This window comes from Pogonomyrmex barbatus, unplaced genomic scaffold (assembly GCF_055798465.1).
Source record: "Pogonomyrmex barbatus isolate J1 unplaced genomic scaffold, ASM5579846v1 scaffold2, whole genome shotgun sequence".
NCBI lineage: Eukaryota > Metazoa > Arthropoda > Insecta > Hymenoptera > Formicidae > Pogonomyrmex > Pogonomyrmex barbatus.
In genome coordinates, this window is record NW_028297116.1 from 15,580,999 (window position 1) to 15,602,883 (window position 21,885).

General features: G+C 36.4%; 1 protein-coding gene across 4 annotated transcripts in view; it reads left to right on the forward strand.

The window, feature by feature from the left end:
- Positions 1-21,885, forward strand: part of tn (tripartite motif containing protein thin) — a 62,634-nt gene that overhangs the window by 12,206 nt on the left and 28,543 nt on the right. For 2 of the 4 annotated variants that reach the window (XM_089076980.1, XM_089076981.1), the window contains exons 3-4: positions 15,668-15,849; positions 16,833-17,066. In XM_089076980.1, coding sequence (XP_088933106.1) covers positions 15,670-15,849; positions 16,833-17,066 — 414 coding nt within the window. In that variant the 5' untranslated portion in view covers positions 15,668-15,669. Of the gene's footprint in view, positions 1-9,715; positions 10,072-15,667; positions 15,850-16,832; positions 17,067-21,885 lie in introns of those variants that run through there. The other 2 variants (XM_011638180.3, XM_089076979.1) reach the window with 2 other exon arrangements.

Consider the following 21,885-nt stretch of genomic DNA (forward strand, 5'->3'; position numbering starts at 1 on the left):
TTCCAGGAGTAAACAAAGAAAACTTCAGCCGTTATAACTTTGTACTATATAGTCGTAGAAAGAAAGAACGTTTCGCTCTTGAGCGTTAAATGGTCCGAAAATGATGCATCCGGCGCTTTCGTCTTTCATACAAAAGTCGGAACCCCTTCGGCCTAGTCGGTCAGAGATGTCTCCCTTTCATACGAATTTAACCGTATAGAAGATTAAAGTAAAAGTAAAACGAGGGTGCTGAATAGGAGGAAAGGGGAAAGATATACGGTGGCCCCCGTGGAAATCGATAGCGCAACCAGAAACTTCTACCGCATCCACGACGTCTTGGAGGGGAGGCGACTATGCCGGCGGGAAGGGGGGGGGGAGGGGAGTTAATTATGATTAGTAATACTGGCCGGCTCGATTACATCTTCATCGATCAGAAATAATTACGGCACGTCCGCGTATTTCGTTTCGAGCGCGTCGAAAGTACCCGCCCCTTCTCCCGCGAGAGTCGCTTCCGCTTTGAAATCTCGAAAGATACGAGAAAGGACGCCTCAAAAAGAAAGAGAGGAAGGGCATTGCGCATTTTCTTATATATAGCTTGAAGAAAGAGGGAAGTCGTATAAATGCCGTACCGCTGTGTTGCGAGTTTCAGAGGCTGCGCGTAACGATCGCTGATCGTAACGAGATCTAAAAAGTTATCAAGTAGTCAAGTTGTCGAATTATCCGGTTAATAACTCTATCCTTCGAGGAAATCCCTAGCAAGTTAATGATGCACTTTCACGAGACTTACCTTCAATGGCGGTAGAGAGAGAGAGAGAGAGAGAGAGAGAGAGAGAGATCCAATTTTATTTGTTACCCATTTACGGATGAAGATTTCTTACGCCGCAAGCTCGATCGTGCGACGGGATAAAGATTCTGTTGTAGTTTAACGTCTAATTAACATCAAGCACGCGGATCTCCCTGAGTGAATCGGGGTCGAGGGTGTATGGAGCATCTCGAAAAGTCGCCAACTACACGTTTAATCGAAGTATATACTTCGGGTATATACCCCCAGCCGTATCTGCATTTCAAATCCGTGGATTTCTTTTCGAACACACATCTCTCCCCTCGTACGTAATCCCGCGTGTCGTATCTGTTGCGGCATTTGAGTTGGGCGCATACTTAAAATATGCAAAGTGTTCAAAATTAACTGGGGTATGTACGCCGTCGGCCTCATTTTAAAGTCAGAACGCGCGACACAAACTCCCCGCCGTCCGGGATGTACTTTAAGTTCTCCGCGTGGAGCAACGAAAGGGTGACGAAAAGAGTACGGAACCTTCTTGGCGATATTTGCACTCGTAAGTTTACAATAAATTTTTAATTGTTTATTAAATGAGTCGGTTCTCTTTTTCTTCGAAACCGTGAAAGTACGTCGAGAGGGGAAATATCGCGAGAGCTCGTTACAGCGAGATATCCGCCGAGGGGGTGCATCGACAATTAATATATTATCCACATTTGCATTTTGTAGTCGGCGACAGAATATTTTCCGAGAGATGACGAAATAATATTTGACTTGGAATAGCGCGAGTGCTTTTTGCGACGCTGTATTCCTGATTTACAACAAAGAGTTAATTAAGATTAACAATGCAAAGTATCTCGATTATTTCTTTGTTGAATCGACATAGTTTCAGCCCCGTCGATTCACCATTGTTGATTGCAATTCTCAACTTACGATTTCTCATTTGAATAAAATGGCGGCTATACAGCGCCGGCGGATTAATTGAAAAACTCCGGAATAATGCGGTTCGGAATCAAATATAAATCGGAAATTGCGGCATATCTCTTCGGGAAGCTTTCAATAGTGAGGAAATTCTTAATGGCGAAACGGTTGACGCCCTATTTATACAATCGCACAATGACAAATGTGAATAATCAAAACGGAAACACGCTGAAAAGCATTAATTAAGGACGCTATTCGACTCGCAATGGACGCTCGAGAGCTTAAAAAGCGGCGATAAGTCCATAATTTATTTCTCTTTGCGATACGAACGAGCGAAACGTGAATAAATTATATCGCGAAAATAAATTCCATAGAATATAAAATTTCTATGCTTCAGCGGTACATAAAACTAACACAATTATCGTGAGAAATTTGTGGAATACGTATCGAAAGATTTATTTTATAGGTAGTGCAAATATTAAAAAAAGACTGTAATTCTGTACAGCTTTAATATTTCAATATTCCGCTGCAATATATACATCTATGTGAAGTGACAGTAGCAATGATAAATGTAACGAGCGAATAAGCTTTTTGTCCGGATTTTTACGTGTTCTTGAAAAAGTGACAATGTGATTTAACTTTATACGCTTTACAATTCTATTTTTATATTTCACATGATTTCGCCTTACGAGCTAATGTCCGCTAATAAATTAAACATTGTTTTATATTTGCTGAGCTGAAGTTAAAAATCTGAAGAATTTTAACTGAATTATATTCTCTGAATTAATTAAATACGTTCGCGTTTCCTTATGTTTCACACGTGCGGCGGACAGAAGAAATGGCGCAATAATACAGCACACTTAATGTAGCCATTTTGTTCTCTAACTATATTTCGTTAGTATCACGCGGGAAGACACGAGGATGGAGAGATAATTTGTACTTGTATCATCAATCCGTCCGATTATTTCATTTCCCTGACACTGAATCAACGGCAACGGAATAACAACAATTTATTTTATTATAAAACTAACGTTTAATTTATTCTAATATTACGTTCAATGTAAATTTTCGCGAGAAAATAAAGCGCGGTCGCGAGAGAAAAGCGTGAGACGTCGCTGTCTCGCGGAAACAATCAAGCGTATTTGCGAGGGAAAGGTCCTGCGGTTTCCGGTCTGCGTGCGAGTCGGACACGTAATAAGAACAAAGCCGTCCTGTCTTACCGGACGAAAGCTGAAATCAGGTCTTTTTTTTCCTACCGCGCGCATAGCACCGGGCTCTGTACCTCGGACAAATGAGAGTATTTGCGGGGGGCGACAACTTAATGAAAGCGAATAATTGAAAAAAAAACCCGAATGCCGGCTTAACGTCGAATTAACGAATGTAAAAAAAAAAAAAGTAGGAGGAAACGCCTATACGTTAATTAAGCGCTGACCAATTAAAAAATGTGACTCGCGAAATATTACTACTGTGCTTTCGCGTTTGTGAATCGCCTAAAAAAATCGGGTCAGTGAGCTCGCATGCGCTTCCATGATTTTTCAGACGTCACCCGGTACTTTAAATACAGACACAGGTTAGATTAATATCTATTAAATGGCGAGTTTCTTTCTCGTCGTGTTGGCTTTCTAGATACACATCGATAGATACACCCGACGAGATCGCAGTAATGAAATATTGAATTGTGCCGACGAGGGCCGGTAATGCGATTCGAAATTGAGGAGCGCTTGAGTTGAACCTTAATGCGAACTGATAGAGTACTATTATAAATTATGATATAGCGATATCATAATTTATAATAGTACTCTATCAGTTCGCATTAAGGTTCAACTCAAGCGTTCCTGATACAGTGTAAGCTGGTGTTTAATATATTCTCCGATAGAAATCGTTTCTGCGGTGGCTAAATGTGCGTCTTAACTCCCTTTAAGGTTTCTTCTATGAGATAAAATCTAAAGCATGAGACGTTAATCGCGAAAATGATATGGCCTTAACTGGGTTAATGGCAGATTGATCATAATTCCTGATATTATAAAAAACAAAACCTCCTGTGCTGTATAATATTGCATAATAACATTATTCTTAATTCTTACTTTCCGCTCGCAATTAGAATGATTGGATAAGTTTGGACCGTAAATAGCATTACCTGTAGCTCGCAGACGCGTTTTTAACTGGATCAAAAAGAGATTGGACGTAACTCTTGACAACTCGGATTTTAGCTTAACAGTGTTACGTTACAAGACCTTACAAGTTCTTAATATCTTCTTTGAACTCTCGGAACGGGAGGAGCAGATAGAAAACAGCGCGTTAGGAATGTGAACGATATATCTTGCGCAAACTTGGAAGAATAGCAGATCTCTCAAATCGCAAATTAATTTACGTGCCAAAAGCGAGCTTGCAATGGGAGGAATGGCGGGGCGTAAAAATGCGGACGGTGCGATAACTCAGCTTTCAACCTAATAACAAGAATAAGCGAAAAGTGAGAATAATGGTAACGTCGCGCGGACAGAAACTTGGTTCTAAGGGATTCGTTTTTGAAGAATGTCCGCTATTATTGAACATCGACAACTTGAAATTCGCACAATGGTCTGGGTCAAATTCTGCACAATACTTTCGATATAATCGAATGCATTTCTTTCCTATCGAATTTTTATCGGTCATGCGTATTGCGGCCGTACGTACGATTCAAATGTACGAATTTCAACTGTTCGTCTATCATATTCTACTTATCCGTTTTTGTAATGCGAGTTGATAATCGGCAAATAATATTTTACTTTTAACGAACGAGTAATGTTTCAATAATACTATTTGTTCAACTAAAAACATACATATTTACAATTGAAATACATACTACGGCTATAATCGAGAAATATATTTTGGAATATGAGATACAGCTCTCCTTCAAAACATTAACTATTATATTTACATTTTATTTCATTTATACGAAATATAATCTTGATTAACCAATTCGCAAGGGAGAAGTGAATATATCGGAATAATAATCCTGGAGTAATAATCCTGTTTGGTTAATTCCCTTTGTGCTAGAGTTGTAAACTGCTTATACTCTTTCAAACAGATCCGGATCTCTGTACAAATGCAGTATGAGATCCAATGGTTGATTAAACGTAACGTTCGTACACAACAAATCGATTACCAACCTGCTAAATGCCATAGATAACAATAGTGATCTTATTAATTAACAGTAACGCTCCGTGATTGCAAGTTTAACGCTACGTCAAATCGAACGGTAAATCGTTATTAACACATCAAATTATAGAGCTAACGACAAGCGATCTCGCTAAATGCTAAAAAAGATGTAGTTTTTCTGTTAAAAGCTATTTAAATGTCGCAAAGTGAAATGACGATTTTTCTGACATAAGGTCTTTTGTCTGAGATCTAAACGAGGAGTCTGCCTGTGACGTTTCATACAGTGAAAATTATTATATTCTGTAGAGGCAGAAGGGCTCTTATTACATTCTTTCACTACTTTACGCGTTATATATTCCGCGCACGGAGATTTACCGTCATCTGCACCTCGTATATCCTTATATTCCGTTCGCAGGGAGACACTCCCGATCCCGCAGACACGCATTTAAATATTGATACGTCTTGACGTTGCAAATAAATGATTAGTTTGTTCGAGCGGGGAAGGTAAATAATAAATCGGGGAAGGCGCGAGACGAGCCTTATGCATTATGTATCGGCACTGTATAATATGGCGATTGGTTGCGAGTTGATCGGATTGGAGTGCGCCGCCGAGGAGACTCGCTATTATCGGGGAAAAGACGTGTGTTATAATATTCCATTATTCAGTTTGCCGTCATTGTGAATTATTAAAACGGGCCGTGGGATATAATAAAATCGCGGGCGATTCGCACAGCTGAAAGATTTCCGGCATCAAGCGGGAACGCTCCCGCGGCGATTCCGGTATCATTGTATTTAATTAAACGCGATCGATCGGCTTATTTCCAATGATTTGAATTCGAAAGACCGTCATCCGGGCGCCTCTCCTCGGTGTCTCATTTCCGTCGTGGTAATTAATTTATATTAATCAAGTCGTATAAAATTCTGGCCGCCCCTCCGCCACCTCGCGCGTTCTCACTCAGCACAAAACGGCTTTTCAAACTTTTTAATCGGTTTCCACAAAGTTTCCTCTTCCCGATAACGCCGTTCTTTCCCGCCGGATCGCCGCCGCAATAATATAACTTTATCCACGCATCCGCGAGAAATGGTACTTGATTGTGAAACCACCGCGCATCGTAGCGGCGATGAGATATTATTTTCTTCTTTTTTATTACGCGTTTCCTCTCGCCTTTTACTTGTCGTAAAATACTTAAAAATGCAGAAATGAAGAGAGACTGTAAATCATATTGGACACTTAACATTTCTCTTTATATAAGAAATACTTTGCTCTTTCCTACTTTTTTCTCGTTTCTCGCGAAGCATATGTCTTATTTTTTATTTATTTTCCTCCAAAGTTTTAAATCCTAAATTTGCCGTATATCAACGAAGAGTTAAAAACTTTTTAGAAAATTTAAGGGAAAAGTATTACTTTAGAGATCCATAAAGAAGCGAAATTTCCCTTAGTTTACGAGCTAAGTAACGAATGTCTGTGTATTCCCTAATGTGAAATTTCTTTGGTTATTATAACTGTCATTATTATATTACTGTTATTATTATACCTAATTATTTTTGAAAAACTTGCACGTGCACTTTCAGAATTGTTAGTTGGATAATGGCATCATTAGTAAAGTTTTCAAAACTCAGATCTACAATACGGTTCTCGTATTTTTTTTAATTTGCTCGAAACGACAATCTCAATATTGCAAAGTGCACTTTCCGGATTATTATTATTATTATAATTAAACGTTAACTCGGAACTTAAGAAGCCGACGTTGACTTCTGACGAAATTTCTACCTGCGATAACAAAAGCGAAGCAACTGGACTAAAAGTTCCGTAGGAATCTAATTATTGGAGACGAACCCGCAGTAAACACGAAGTACTTCAAGTACTCCATGCCACTAACACGATACGCGTATTGCATGCTGAAAAACGAGACAATACGGATCACCGGGGTAATTAGGATCGGTACACCCGAGAGTTTACTTTGTTAAGAAAAACCGAAAGTTTTTCATTGAAATAAAACGACAAAGTAGTACAAAAACACTTTACGTCATTGGCAAGCAACGGGAAGCGCAAAATCGAGGCTTGATGAGAAAGTTAAGAAGAACGGCAAGACGAAGTAAAAAGTCAGCGATAAATCAACACACTCTCTCGAGCACATTTATCGTCCATCAGCCTCCAACGGATTTTGGCTATTCAGATTAAATGCCGGGAGGGGAGCGATAAATTGCACGATAAAACAAAACGTTTAATAGATAGTAACGAAATAAATAAATGCTCGCAAAATTGTCCCGCGCTATCGGACTGCGTTCAGGATTTTATTGTACGAAAAATAAATGTAAACAACCGACGTTGCAATCTCATAAAGTCCCCGGCTCGAGGATGTAACATGTAGGTCGGATGCACTCTGGAGAAAACCTCGCTGCGTCACACGGCAATAAGAAAGAAGATTTAAAGAGTGCAGGACTGCAGGGCAGAACTCGCCACGGGCGGCGAGTTTAAATGCAGAAGATTCGGAAAAACTTAGGGGAATCGGATCCATGATGAATATGAAACCGGAATGCGTGAAAAAACTCCATCCTCGGCAAGTCCAACCGTTGTGACTTTATTCCTCTTGATGAACGCGAATTTTCAACTTTGCGTATCAGCATGCTCCTAACTCATATCAGCTTTATTACGTTAGATCGCTGTCACTTCGCTGGACTTGCAAACCACAAGAAATTTCTCCTCTCCTACTACATAAATGTCTCTAAGGTAATATTTTTCTCTCTCAAATATTCTGTAATTTTTCGACTTTTCACGGACACTCGGAACTAAAAGATGAAAAAATTATATATATATAGTTTTTTAAAAAGCAAGTTTTATATGATTTTGATACTATGATGAGTTTTATAATTTTTGATAATTTATCAAAATCCACGCATCTAATGTAATAACAGTTCTATTTAATGATAAAAAAAAGGCAACCTATTCGAATAAAAAAGCCGAATATATACAGTTGCATTTGCTAGTAGTCTGCACGTTGAGCCAAAAAGTCGAGATTTCGGGATTTTCTATCAGAAAATCTATTTTCCGAGGACACAGGAAGAGACGCTTTTTAGGGTGAACATAAGATGCAAATGCATCGCGGGGGAAAAATGCGGTGGTAAACGTCTCACGTAGGGAGTGGCACCTTCTGGCGCACAAAATTGTAGTTATCGTTAAATTTTCGCGGAAACGAGGTTACAGGCGAGCTTATAAACCGGCCGGATAATTCCGGCTGTAGAAAACTGTCTTGCCAGCGTGAGAAAAGCTCTGGTCGATAAACCGCTTCGTCGTGTCGCTATTCTAAGATCGCGTTGAAAATAAGCGGTGCTGGATAACGCACGGAGGTCTAAATATAGCCGAGCGTCGTGATGGTCGACCGCTATTTCGTGCACGAACGTGGGGGGGATTTTAGATCAACGATCCGCCTTCCTCCTTTTGCAATTAGATAGTACAGGGTGATGGTAATTTAGCCCGACTTCTCGAGCGTTTAGCGCAATTTTACTTAATCTGAATTTAATATCGTCAGCTGTAATATTAAATTTTTACAGTGCTTAAAACAAGCGAGTTGCACTATGTGTTCAAAGCCTGTCGATCGTACACCGTACGTTTGTCTCTTTGTGTTAGATTTCTATCACAAATAACTTTGCGCGAATGTAAAATTTTTACGTTCAACTTTTTCGGTATTTCGGAAAAGCTTATTTGGAAATGAAAGGGCGGATCCGATGTTTTCTGTCAATGGAGTTTTCTGTGTGCACGGTCCGATAATTCCGTCCAATCCGCTGTGCGTACAAATGGGAAACGACCCCACTGAAAGTTCGATTTCCTATCGATGTTTCTTTTTCCACGAGGTCATCACCCGATTATTTGGATTAGACATTGGTTGATATGGACCCCCCCAAAAATCGAAAAAGAGGGATAAGTAATATGTGAAAATTGTCCAGGAAAAACGTATTTACGGTCACGGGGCAACAATTGAGTGTTTAAGATATTTTGCCACGCGGTTATATATTTATATCAATTGACAAGAAAATGGTATCGCAACGCTTTTGCGCCATTTGACGCAATATTGTTGGCAGCAGCTATTGCAGCTCGCCACGCCGGCAGATTGAATAGGAATTTCCGTTGATCCATCCCGACGGAATGCATATTAATGTTGACATTAAGCAGGAACGATTATTAAACGGCCCTCGTTACGCATATTATGTCATTCTGTTTCTATAAAACGGATAATTGGAAATCGGCTATCGAATTCATTATTTCGTGCTTCCAGCCAGAACAATGCCGTGCCGCTAATTATTACTGGCATCAGCGTCAATACGCTCTACTTTAATCGAAAAACATTTTCGTATTTACTTAAGTATTGCATATACGTCCGAGCAAAGGAAGATCATCATATGCTGAATTTCAGTATTTTGCAATAACGATTCCGCGTGATTTATAAACTAATAATTAATTAAACCCTTGTTTGGAAATCCCCATAGAATTTTTAACCTGTAATATGAAAATGAACCATTTTTTTTATTATTCTTCTCAGATTTATTGTTTAACAAGTTGATTGGTAAAATAGTAATTTATCTCTTACAATAATTAGTACTGGTGCAACCTAATAAACTAATGGTAACATTCACGATTTTAATGTAATCTTTTTACGAATGCGAAAGGAGAATGCAAAGATCTTTCTTATTATGCAAATTAGAGAAAGCAGAGGGATGCAAATTAGAATGCAAATTAGTTTGAAATTTTCCGATAGCAAATTCGTGCGCTCGGTATATTTTGTGTGCTTTTCACCGAAGATCGTTCGTCGAAAACGAGCCGTCGGAAATCGAAGGTCCTCTCGGCTAAGTATAGCTCGCGCCGAGCGAGCATAAGTCTGGCCGGTGACGTCGGGAAGTGTCAGTATACTGGATCTCGTGTAAACCGACCGATTCCAGAGACACCGACGACGATCCAGAACGTTCTAAACGGTGGCTCGCGATCGCATCCTCGTCGGAAGTGATCCTTTGTTCGCGACAAATGCCGAGTATTTTGTCGCCTTGTCATTGCTATTGGCACCAATCGTGACACGTGGCTCAGATGATCGATAACGCCTCGTGCGAGCCGCAAGCAAGAAACGAGAGCGAAAATCGAAGATCGAAAAATTTGTGATCAGTTCACGGCGTATCGTCGTCAAGAAGGGTAGTGCCTCGATATCGCGTCGTGAAACGTGAAACTGTGCTCAGCTCGGATAACGCTTATACTTAATTGCGACGAATGGGTATTTAAATTTGATTTAATTTTTAATTAGTTTTATATATAGTTATTTGTGCGAGAAATTGTCTTTGGAGACGGAAGAAATCTTTCGCTTCAGTCAAGAGATTTTAAATTTAAATTGATAATTCATTCGTTAGGTAGAGTAATACTGTGAGAATCGAATTTATGTGGGATAAAGATACGTAGTGAAGATATTGATTTAAATAAATGTGTATTGGCGACTCCAATCTAAAGCGGGCCTTGTCGTCGTAAAGTTTAGTTAGGAAAAGATTGTCTTCGAGTCTGGAAACACAAACGTGTCTCTCGAAAATGCATCTAGCACGAATAACATCGTCGAACGAATTTTAAAGGATGTGCATGCAGGTTCCTCATTTTGGTTTCAAAATACGGAAATATGTTTGGTGTCCTTAATGTCACTGTCCGTCCGAACGAAATTAGGGAGATTTATCCTCTTCGTTTGCATCAGAACGAGCACGCTTGGGATTACGAGACATTAGTCGCTACACAAATTACATGCTGTGCAACGCGGCGGGAGAAATTATTCGACATACCCGTCGCTCTATGAGCAATTTAGGATTCGTTGATTAGACGCAGGTGCAGATCCTCCGTGATCATTCAGAATCTAGACCGGTCATTAGATTCACCGAATTTAGGGACGCGATAGTCCCCACTATAATAACTCAAGATTGTAAACTTACACATACTAATCTATCAAATTCACGCGCAGAAGAATTGTCACAAGTCCAAAAATCTTCAATCCATAACTCAATTTCATCCTAAACAGATTTTATATCTCACTCATTGAAATTTAAAACCATTTTTCAAATCAATTTAAAAGCAATATTACATAAATAAGATAATGTTAACATAAATAAGTATTTAATATTATTGAATAAATATATTATATAAATATATTTATATTTATTTATATTTATATTTATTTATATTTATATTTATATTAATATTTATATTTATATTTATATTTATATATATTAATATTAGATATTTATGTCTTATATAGTCTTTTTTGTGATTTTCTCTCTCTCTCTCTCTCTCTCTCTCTCTCTCTCTCTCTCTTTCTCTCTGTCTTTCTCTTTATTTCTGCATCAATGATTATTACGATTATTTAATTTAACAAATATTGCTATTAAATTTTCTGAATTTTAGTGATATTCACAAATTAATTACGCAAATTAGTTAAAACGCATTATAAAAATAAGATCAAAATTGAATAAATGAGATGAGAAAATACCAATATACAACACCGCGCTATTTTGCAAGTATTTCGCGGTAATAAATGATAATTTTAGATTTCTGCAAAATCTCACTCCCTCTCTTTCCGTCTCTCTCTCTCTCTCTCTCTCTCTCTCTCTCTCTCTCTCTCTCTCTCTCTCTCTCTCTTTCGGTGTTCAATTACAGCGCGTATATATTCCACGGATATATTAGAAAAGACAACCTGAAATACTCTTCTTTTGAAATGACGCCTGCAAATTCTGCGGCGTATGGACAAAGGAAAAAGCTGAATCATTCGCGACGCTGTTTATTTTGCTGCACGAGAATAATGATGCGCCACGTGCAGCCTCGTTTCGCGAACGTACGACACTCGGAATTTCCGAATCTGCATTACGCGATGCGCTCATTGTGCTTTAAACAAGGAATAAGACTGCGCATCTGCGCAATATTACAAACTATTAATATCGCATTATTATATGTACTCAAAGGAAAGAATAATTTTGCTGGTAAATTTAAAATTTGGCTAAATACAGATAATGATAATAATTTTGTTGGGTCTTCAAAATTATTATATATGACATTCAAATTGCTAGGTTGCTAGAAGATAAAAAAATGTTTGTGGTATTATTATATTTAAACGTCCTATATAATAATTTTGATGAGCCAGCGAAATTTTATTTTGAAATCTATATCTGGCCAAATTTTTAGTCAGCATTTGTCAGCAAAACTGTTCTCTTCGTGCATTATCTGATAACTTTATATTAATAATATAAATAAAATGAAATATTAATAATTCTAAAATTTAAATATACTTGAAGACCATGTCTTAATTAATTATAAGAATATAGTAAAATTAATGGCGCGATTTAATTTTAAGTATTTCTTATAATAATATAAGGAAATCTTTCACTGTTACAAATGATCTCATGAAATATCCCGAAAACAGACGAAATACAGAGAAGAACAGACAATAACAGATTATTAATCACGTTTTCTAAGGTAAAAATAGTAGAATCATTAAGCCACCGAGGACTTTATCAAAGAGAAAGAAAGAGAGAGTAACTAGAAGTCTCACGAAATATAATGATACAAATTAAAGCGTGGTAAGACGAAGGCTTTAATAATATAAGCGGACATCTCCCAGGAGAAGGAGGGGAGAATCTCGGTAAAGTTTCGAGATTCACAGTCAAAGTGTCAGAATTAGCATCCCGTTTCATCCTCATGGCAACGCCCATGAAAGTTGCTAATACAATCGTTGCTCACCGCCTGTTGCACCCCCCCGACGTACATACGGAGAAAAAGAGTGAGGGAGGCGAGAGGGGGAGAGTTCGCTTTAAGATCCAACAAGTGGTTCGTCTGAGAGTAACAATGCTTCCTAATGTACTAGCTTTTGCCATTGTGTCGGCTCGAAAGCGCGATCGGCCCTCGACGTGGCGACCTTCGACGTCGGCAACGTCAGCGCCTGAGGGACTTGCGAAAGCCAAAAACGAATTTGGCTCGACTTCTACCTACGTATTCGCTAACGTTTCAAACGTTTCAATCTCTTTGAGCCGCTCCTCGTGCGATATTGACGCACGCGTGTGCGTCCCGCGCGTGCATTCGGCGTCACTTAAATTTATCCCCCCCCCCCCCCCGCCCGAACTTTGTGTTCGTTGGGAGGAAACCGCGCGTGTATCCGATCGAGTTTAATTGTTCGCGATCGAGAGTGCCATTAAGATTTATAAATTTTTGACTCACCGTTCAAGCCGAGTTAATTGCGAAATATATGATTGAAGTTATTGCGTACATGCGGTGAAACATATATGAGCAATTTTAATTCACGGAATACGTATGAAAAAAAGTATTAGTTTTGTTTCGAAGTATGTGAAAGATTTAACTTTTGCGTAATATAATTTTCTATACAAAATATTTTTCATAACGTGAAAATATAATAAAATAAAATACAATAAAAAGTTTTTAATAGAAGATGAGAGTTATATTTGGAAAATATTGATGAAGTAGAATCACGTTGAAAATTTTAAAGCTCGAATGTCTTTTCCGAGAATATCCGAACATTTTGATACAATATTTGACATGATGCAATATTTTTAACTAAACTAACTTGGTGACGAACAAATGTTTGCGTTGGCGTCGTCGAAGCGACAGAACACCGGATGCTTTAGGAGAGGAGCGGATCTGAAATAAGCCTGGATTTCATGGAATTAGAATCGACATTGATCGAGTGTTCTCGTAATAGAAAAAGAAATTAGATAGACCTCGTAAATTTTTATAGAATTTCAGATATTTTCTTCATGTGTGCGTCATAATTGTAAATCTTCAAATCGAATTACGTGTATTGGATATAATTTTCCAAATTAATAATTTTGATATACATTAATGGAATAACTTAAATAATTTATTACATAGATAAGAAATCTTGTGATATGAAAGGTAAAAAATTTATATAAAAAAATGCAGGTTTAATATCTTTGTTTTTTATTATATTTAAAAAGTAAGAGTCAGAAAGGCTTATAATTAACAGAAATAATAGAAAAGAGAAGAAGAAAATAAAAGAAAAGAAAATTAAGTTAAAATTATTATTAATTTATTTAAATTTACTTGAGCTAAATGTTATGATTAAATCTATAATATCAGGAATAATGTTATAAAGTATTTTTGCTGAATATGCTATCGCACTAAATAAAACATTCGCGTTAATCGAGATTATCTCGTCTACTACGCGCCTCACACAGGCGCGATAATTAATTCGTGGATTGCATTGGTAATCATTCACTCATTAGCGACATTCAAATATTTATTACGGTTGCCACGGTTTCCGATCTGTAATTCTACTCATTTCAATTTGGACATTGTAAGTGGCCAATAATACATCACAATCTGATGCTATTAAGCACGGTGGTTACGAATCTCACAAAACTATTTTTATCACAATCAATAAATTTCGGTAATTAGATATTATATTTGTCACGGAGTCTTTCAAATCTGTCAAGACTGAATTATACAATTTATGATCTTGAGTTGCTCGGATTACAGATAAGAAATTACATTATTGATAAATATTTAATTACTATAGTTTTTATTCTTTTAACCAGGGATTCTTTTTGTCGAAACTTTTGTGAGTTTTGTGAATAAAAGAAATAAGTTTCCTTGATTAACAATGCACTCGCAATCGCGATTTAATTACGGCGAAGAGTCGGCATAATTTGCGTCGCGAGAAATTTTCAGGCTTGCCCTCTGACTTTACCCATCTCTTTACTACCAAATTTACGCTGATGATGCATCGTATCTTAAAATAGAAGTGCAATGACTCCACAAAGATCTTGACATTGTCTTGGCATCTATAATATATATTACATTTGTCATTGAAAAAGAATAGCAAGGTTGTATCACGAAACTTGAACATGGATTTCGTAATTTAATTGTGTATGCAATTACTAATTAGCGAAATAATGAATTCATTATTTTGTAAGTAGAATACATGTATGATAAATGCAGATTGGCTAAAGCCTGTCATTAATAATATAATTTAATCGATAACATTAAAAATAAATTAAAAGTATTACGTATACCAGTATTTGCAACTTTATCTTTTGTAAGTTCTGGGATAGACTGCGAAAAAAATGTGTATTGGTATGAATGTATAAATATCAATCAAGTTACATGACTAATGCAAGAACATGATCAACGTGAATAAACTGTCGTTTCCTGAATCGTTTAACACATGGCTAGATAAGATTTTGGCAGCATTCGAATTTTGAAATGCTGTCAGATTGTAGTCAATATACTCATATAATCTATTTATTAACTATGATGGATGAGAGGAGAATTGAATAACGCAAGATATCGAAATACATTGAAATATTTTCGCACCTGCATTAAACATTAGACGTCATTTCTTTTAATATGTATGACTTTAAAATTTCGGTGAAATAACATACTTAATAATGTATTTGTGAAAATTCTCAATTTCTATTTCTCTGTCATAATTATCTAAAACTAATTATATTAAAATTAGGTGTATTAATATTGAATAAAAAGATATTTTTAAATATATAAATTATCTAACAAAATATATATATATATACATATATAATTTTAAATTTATTTATAAGCGCAGTAAATACGAGAAAAAGTACTTATAACATTTTCATCATGTTTTTTTATTAAAAAATATTTATTAGATACTGTATATTACTATATTATATATTCCATAAAATAAAAAATTTGTCAATTTATGTTGATCAATCAATTGGATTCTGTCGAGGAATAGTACATTAATATAACATATGTAATTTCTTGTATGTGTTTTATGACACCAATGTATGTAAAGCTCAGATAAGATTGAAAAAGAGTTTTCTTCTTTTTAGGCATGGAGCAGTTCGAGCAGCTGCTAACCTGCGCAATATGCCTGGATCGATATAGAAATCCGAAGCTCTTACCATGTCAACACAGCTTTTGCATGGAACCATGCATGGACGGCCTTGTCGACTATGTTCGTCGACAGGTCAAATGTCCGGAGTGCCGTGCCGAACATCGTATACCATATCAAGTAAATTACATCTTAATCTTCTAGTAACGTACATAATTAACGGTGGAATTAATAGCATTAATGCCTAGAATTATTAGAAATATTATTAAGAGAATATCTGAGAGGTGAGCTTTAGCTTATCTAATTACATCTGATTATACATGAAAATAAATTTTTATATATATTTATTATATATTGTTTACCTTTAAGAAAATAATTTCCGTGATTTTGTAAAACATAAATGTATTCGTCGAATATATTGGCGCAAAATCGTTGCGACTATTTATTGCAATTTTTCAACATGTCATTTCACATTGGGTCTTTATGTCTTTAATGTATTTACAGTTAGGTTAAACAATAATGTAAACAAGAGAAAAATCAATCTGTTTTATCTGTTTTATACAAATTAAACATTATTCTGTGCGTGTCAATGTAATCCGATGTGGCGCTACGTGTAAGCTCATCTTTATTCAACGGTGAGTCCAAACGCGAGAGGACTCCCATTAAACCCAATGTATTCTCGCGTTTCGTGGTAATCGTCGTCTTCTCGAGCCGAACTGTTTTTTTTTTTTTTTTTTTTTTTCCAGAATAATTATACGTGATCACGTAAGCGGTAGTAAAATTCCAAAATGCTCTTAATTACGGTTGCAAATTGTCAAACTGTATTATGATAAGAAACTGAAAAATTTCAACTAAAAGAAGAAAGAAAAAAAAAACGGACACATTTACATGTTAAACGGTTTTCTCATCACGTACGACATCGTACGATAACGCGTCCCACGATCCCAGCAGCAAGTTAATCCACTCTGATATTCACAGATTAGTATCTTCATTCGGGTTAATGTTAATAAAGGAACGCGTCGAACGCGCGTTGTATAATTAATTCACGGTATTATTCGCGCGCTGCACTGATTTCGGTCCATTAACAGGCAGCGCACTCGGGTGCGTGTACATGTATTACAGGCGTTAACATACGTCGAACCGAACGTACATCCTGTTTATAGGGCGTGCAAGCCTTCCCGACCAACGTGACGCTGCAACGATTTCTGGAATTGCATATCGAGATCACGGGGGAATTGCCGGACCCGACCAGCGGTCAGACCATGGAACGTTGCGGCGTTTGCTCGGAGAAGAGTTACTGTCAACTGTGCGTGCACTGCGAGAAAAAATGCTGCCCCGAGTGCAAGGACGCGCATATGGATATATTGAGACGTGAAATTGCACGTATCAATTCCCAGGTATAATTATGTATACATATATAATTGAGGTGAAAAGGTGCTACAAGAGTTAGGAATAATTGAGGAAGAGCACGAAAGTGGCGATCAAAATAATTAAAAACCGCCTCAATTCAGGAAAATATGGGAGACAATTGGAAATAATAAGAAGATGTACTGTAATTAATGATGATAATCAATTAGTTAATATTGATAAGATTTATTGGTAGGAATTTTTCTTGATGCATCAATATATTACACAAATCAGCATTAATATCGTGACCGTGAAATAAAGCAATAGATTTTAATATTTTATTTTAATATTTTCGTCTATGCAGATCTATCTACCGATGTCCAAGTTTTTCTGTCGTTTTTCTGTCTTACGTTTGAAAGGCGACCCTGGTTCAAAGAGAAATATTACTACATCGATCACAGAAACCAATTTAACCAGTTCCATAACTAATTTTCCTTTGGCTCGTCGGTAGACATAGTAACGTATTTAGGAAAGCAGAAACTGTTGTGCTACAGTATCCGGTATCGGGGTGTACTTTAAATTCGTTACGTTGTGCCCTTCGGCGTCCCAACGGAAAATTTATTGCCGCGCAACTTCGCGCATTGCAATTAACCGTGTACGATAGGGACGTACGTTGAAACAAGATTGCGACCTAGATTTTTCATTTCCTGCGAACAGCCGCGCGATATGTTAGTTGAATTCGATAACGCAATACCAACATCGATTAAATATAAAATAAGCTCGTGGTTTTCTAATTAAATAAAAAATTCAACAAGCATCATGATCCAAGTAAGATTAGATTACTAAATCTTAATTTTTTTTTTTTATATTTTTATATTTTAAAAGCTATAATTATATTAAAATTACATTATCTTAAAAATCGAAATATTGTATATTTAAGAAATCATTGTGTACGATACAATTCTCAGACACAAAAAATTTAAATAAAATAATTTAGGATGAAAATTATATATTTTTTGAGGTGACTAGATCAAAAAGAAACTATAACTATTACTATCAAAATTGGTTGTTCGTTAATTTTGTATCAAGAATTCGAGGCGAATTGTATATATATATATACAATTGTATGTATCGTATATATAGTAATAGTTATAGTTTCTTTTTGATCTAGTCACCTCAAAAAATATATAATTTCCATCCTAAATTATTTTATTTAAATTTTTTGAGTCTGAGAATTGTATCGTACACAATATATATATATATATATATATATATATATATATATATATATATATATATTGATAGATGACGTTTGGGGCCGTGCGAATTCGCCGTATGTCTCCAGGAGTACATCGATGAATCACGTCTATTCCGAGTAGTGGAACAAACTTCGGGGCGCGATCGTCTTTGAGACAGTCCAGAGACAGTCCGAGATCGTGCTTCGACAAGCGGGATATCGCACATGTAAGGAGCACAGATTCGCGAACACATCTCAACGATCAAAGTTGCTAACACGACTCCGTCGAATCTGTCAAGTCTTCCTCTATGCTGTGGAAATTGCGCGCGCGTGCTTGAAATATGGGTTCGCTTTCCCCGTTCAGATTCCCCCGGGAATCGATGCTGATCGCCGTTTGTATTTCATTATGTCTCACGGTTATTCAGAAGCATATCGCGGACGGGGATCGCCGATAAAACGGGGCAGATAATAGAAAAACGCGTTATTACCCGTAAAACCCGTCGCGGAAAATGGATACATTTCAGCTTTGTGTTTCTTTGAAATTATCACAAATAATTACGGAAGATACGTATTAAATATGCATCTTTTCCTTTGGTAAAAATTTAATTGTAAAATTTTACTAACGGACTACTACAAATGTAATTATGAAAAATATTTGGATATCGTGTAAAAGTACATAAAATATTCTAATTAAATTTTTCTTAAAAGAAAGATCGACCGCGATAATAAAAAATGCGTAGACGAAAGGCAGTGTGAGGAATCTAAGGCATTTGAATTTACGTAAGCTTTCTATCTTTTAATTACATTAATCTATTTACTGCGCGAAAGAAAAATGCAAGTCTTGTACTTTCTTTTGTATATACAGCCGTTTATATCTTATTTCCGCGCTTTGTTATTACATTTTATGATTTAATTAGTTAATGAGCAAATTCCAACGTCGTGAAGCTTTTCGGAGGCGATAAATTGTTGCGCGCACGGGAAAATAGCGTTCGGAAAATTTTGCCGGCTTTAATTAATTAACAACCGGACTTCCGTGTCGCGAGGCTTTCAGCCGCGCAGTTGCTTCTATAATACGCCGAATCTCATTATCGTATAAACGCGATTGCACTTGGGAATTTACGCGGTAAAATATGTACTGTTTGAGTCGCATGAAATGGCTAGCCTTGATTAATTTTAATTGCCCGCAATCTAACAGATGTCATGGAATATCCTGAAAACGTGCGTGTCCGCTTTGTGCTTTATAAAAAAACGATGAAGAATAATTATTTCCAAAGGCAGCCGCAGAGAGGAAAAAAAAAAGTCGGCCCATTTATTCCGCGACACGTAAAATAATCCTCTTTTAAAAAGCTCGTTTTATTTATTTTAATAGCACTCGATTTAATCAATTTGAAAAGGACTCGCGCAATGTTCCATTTGCGGCATAACACTTCGTAAAATTGCGTTTGCGCTTTATACATCGAAAGACAGATATTTTTTTGGATATTTTATCCTATATAAAACGCGCGCGAAACAGGCGTATATTGTATCTATCGTCTATCGCGTGCAATTTAAGCCATTAATACAATTTCTATCCTGTACTCCGGAAAATTTCATTGATTATCGCGTTGTGCGAGAGCAACAAAATATTTTTGTACACACACACACACACACACACACACACACACACACACACACACACACACACACATACACACACGTGCTCATCTGGCGCGTGCACAATATTCCAAAAAAATTTGATTTGTTTATTTTAATTGTTCGCGATTTAACCGATTTATATACAATTTCAACGTCGCATGACAGGTCATAAAATTTCGCTTGAAAATAGCATCTCTCCGCTTTTACGTTTTTGAGGAAACGTAAAAGCCGATCTCGTCGAAGGGTGAGATAAACGCGTTTCGAGCACGTGATAAAGTCACCAATGCAAACCAACTCGACCTCACAACGGCATAAGAAATTATGATGCTAATGCAGCGAGATACTGCACCCGCGAATGCGTTCACGTCCCTTGCACTTTTCTCTAACTTTCAGCGGAATAATAGGATGGCTTTCCCACGATTTTCCGGATTTATTCCGTAAATCGGGCACGATTCTGTTCCCAGTTCGTCGTACCAGAAAGAAATCTACCTAACGATATACAAAATTTATATACACGATTTTCTTCTTCATAAAAATTATAAAAATATTCAGATCATATGACAAATTCTTCTATATTTCTCTTCACTTTTCTTCACTTCACTTCCCTTTATTATAGCGATTCCCATGTTAGATTTCACCGTGTACATAACTTGATTTGCGGCATTTGCGTTTTCGCGCGAGATACGCTGGGAAAGCTCCCATTAATTCTTACTCCTTCTGGCGATATTACATTACGTTTGGAATTCGTCATCGATATTTGCGGTCGGATCGTAGTTGCGCACGAAACAATCCTTTCGATCCGGATCGATGACAATGCCAATACCTACGAATTTCGAGTCTTTCCATGCCAATTGAGTGAAATTACACACGTACCTCAAATTTCTCGGTCGCAACGCCCCGTAACTGTAATACCTGCTCTCTTAATAGTTACATACCAAAACAGTTAATGAATCGAGTATTGCGGAAAGAAGACGATTCGATACTTTTTACATACACACATGCATTAAAAAATTCTTTCTTACAGAGGTATATAATATTAATCTTTAATACATGACGTAATTGTTAATTTTTAAATTAAAATAAAAATTATTATTTTTATGAAATGCACAATCTAGGAAAAAATTGCAAATGTTTTTCTTCTTTTTTATATATTTCACAGTTTTATTTGAAAAATTACAGAAATTCTTTTTTTTTTATATTTTAATAATTGTAATACTAGAAATAACTTTTTCCATGCACTATTACACCAATGCAATGGGTTATTGCAAATAATCCGATCTATGTTCAAGGTTTCTTTTATTTACGTTACTTTCCTACATACCAATATCTATTGTACAAAATTGTAACCAATATTCCACGGATTCTTCGGGCTGCATTTTCCAATTCAGATCTCCATCGAAACCAACACATACAGTTTCATTGATACGGTTAAGGTGCTTTCCTGCTGCTCTTTTTCTTTCTTTCAACAAACTCTTCGCCAGTTGTGCTGAATAATCATTTAATTTTAAATTTCTATACATAAATAAGTTACATTATCTTGAATAATAATAATTTTTTCCCAATATTATTCATTGCTACATTATAAAATACATGCAACGAATACATGACGTAGGTACGTCCATAAACCGCGGACTCTTGGACAAATAATTCGCGGCAGATAAAAGAAGCTTTTACCTTCCTATTTATACCGCAGCAAAGTAAATAGCTCAATGTTGACTGCGTCTTTAAAATCTTTAGAACTGAATCTTTAGACTGAATCTTTAGAACGGTTTTTAATTTACATGAATAATTTATTTCTTATTTTAGAAAAAATTTCTCCATATTTATTTATAGAAAAAAGAAAATTTCATTAATTTAGATTAATTGATTCACGTCAATTCACGTCAGCTTATTATATCTAGACAACATAATTGACATTTGGCTTCTATATGAAAATATAATAGTTTTGTAAAGCATAAAATATATAATGTAAAACTACAATCTTTCTTCACACTTTG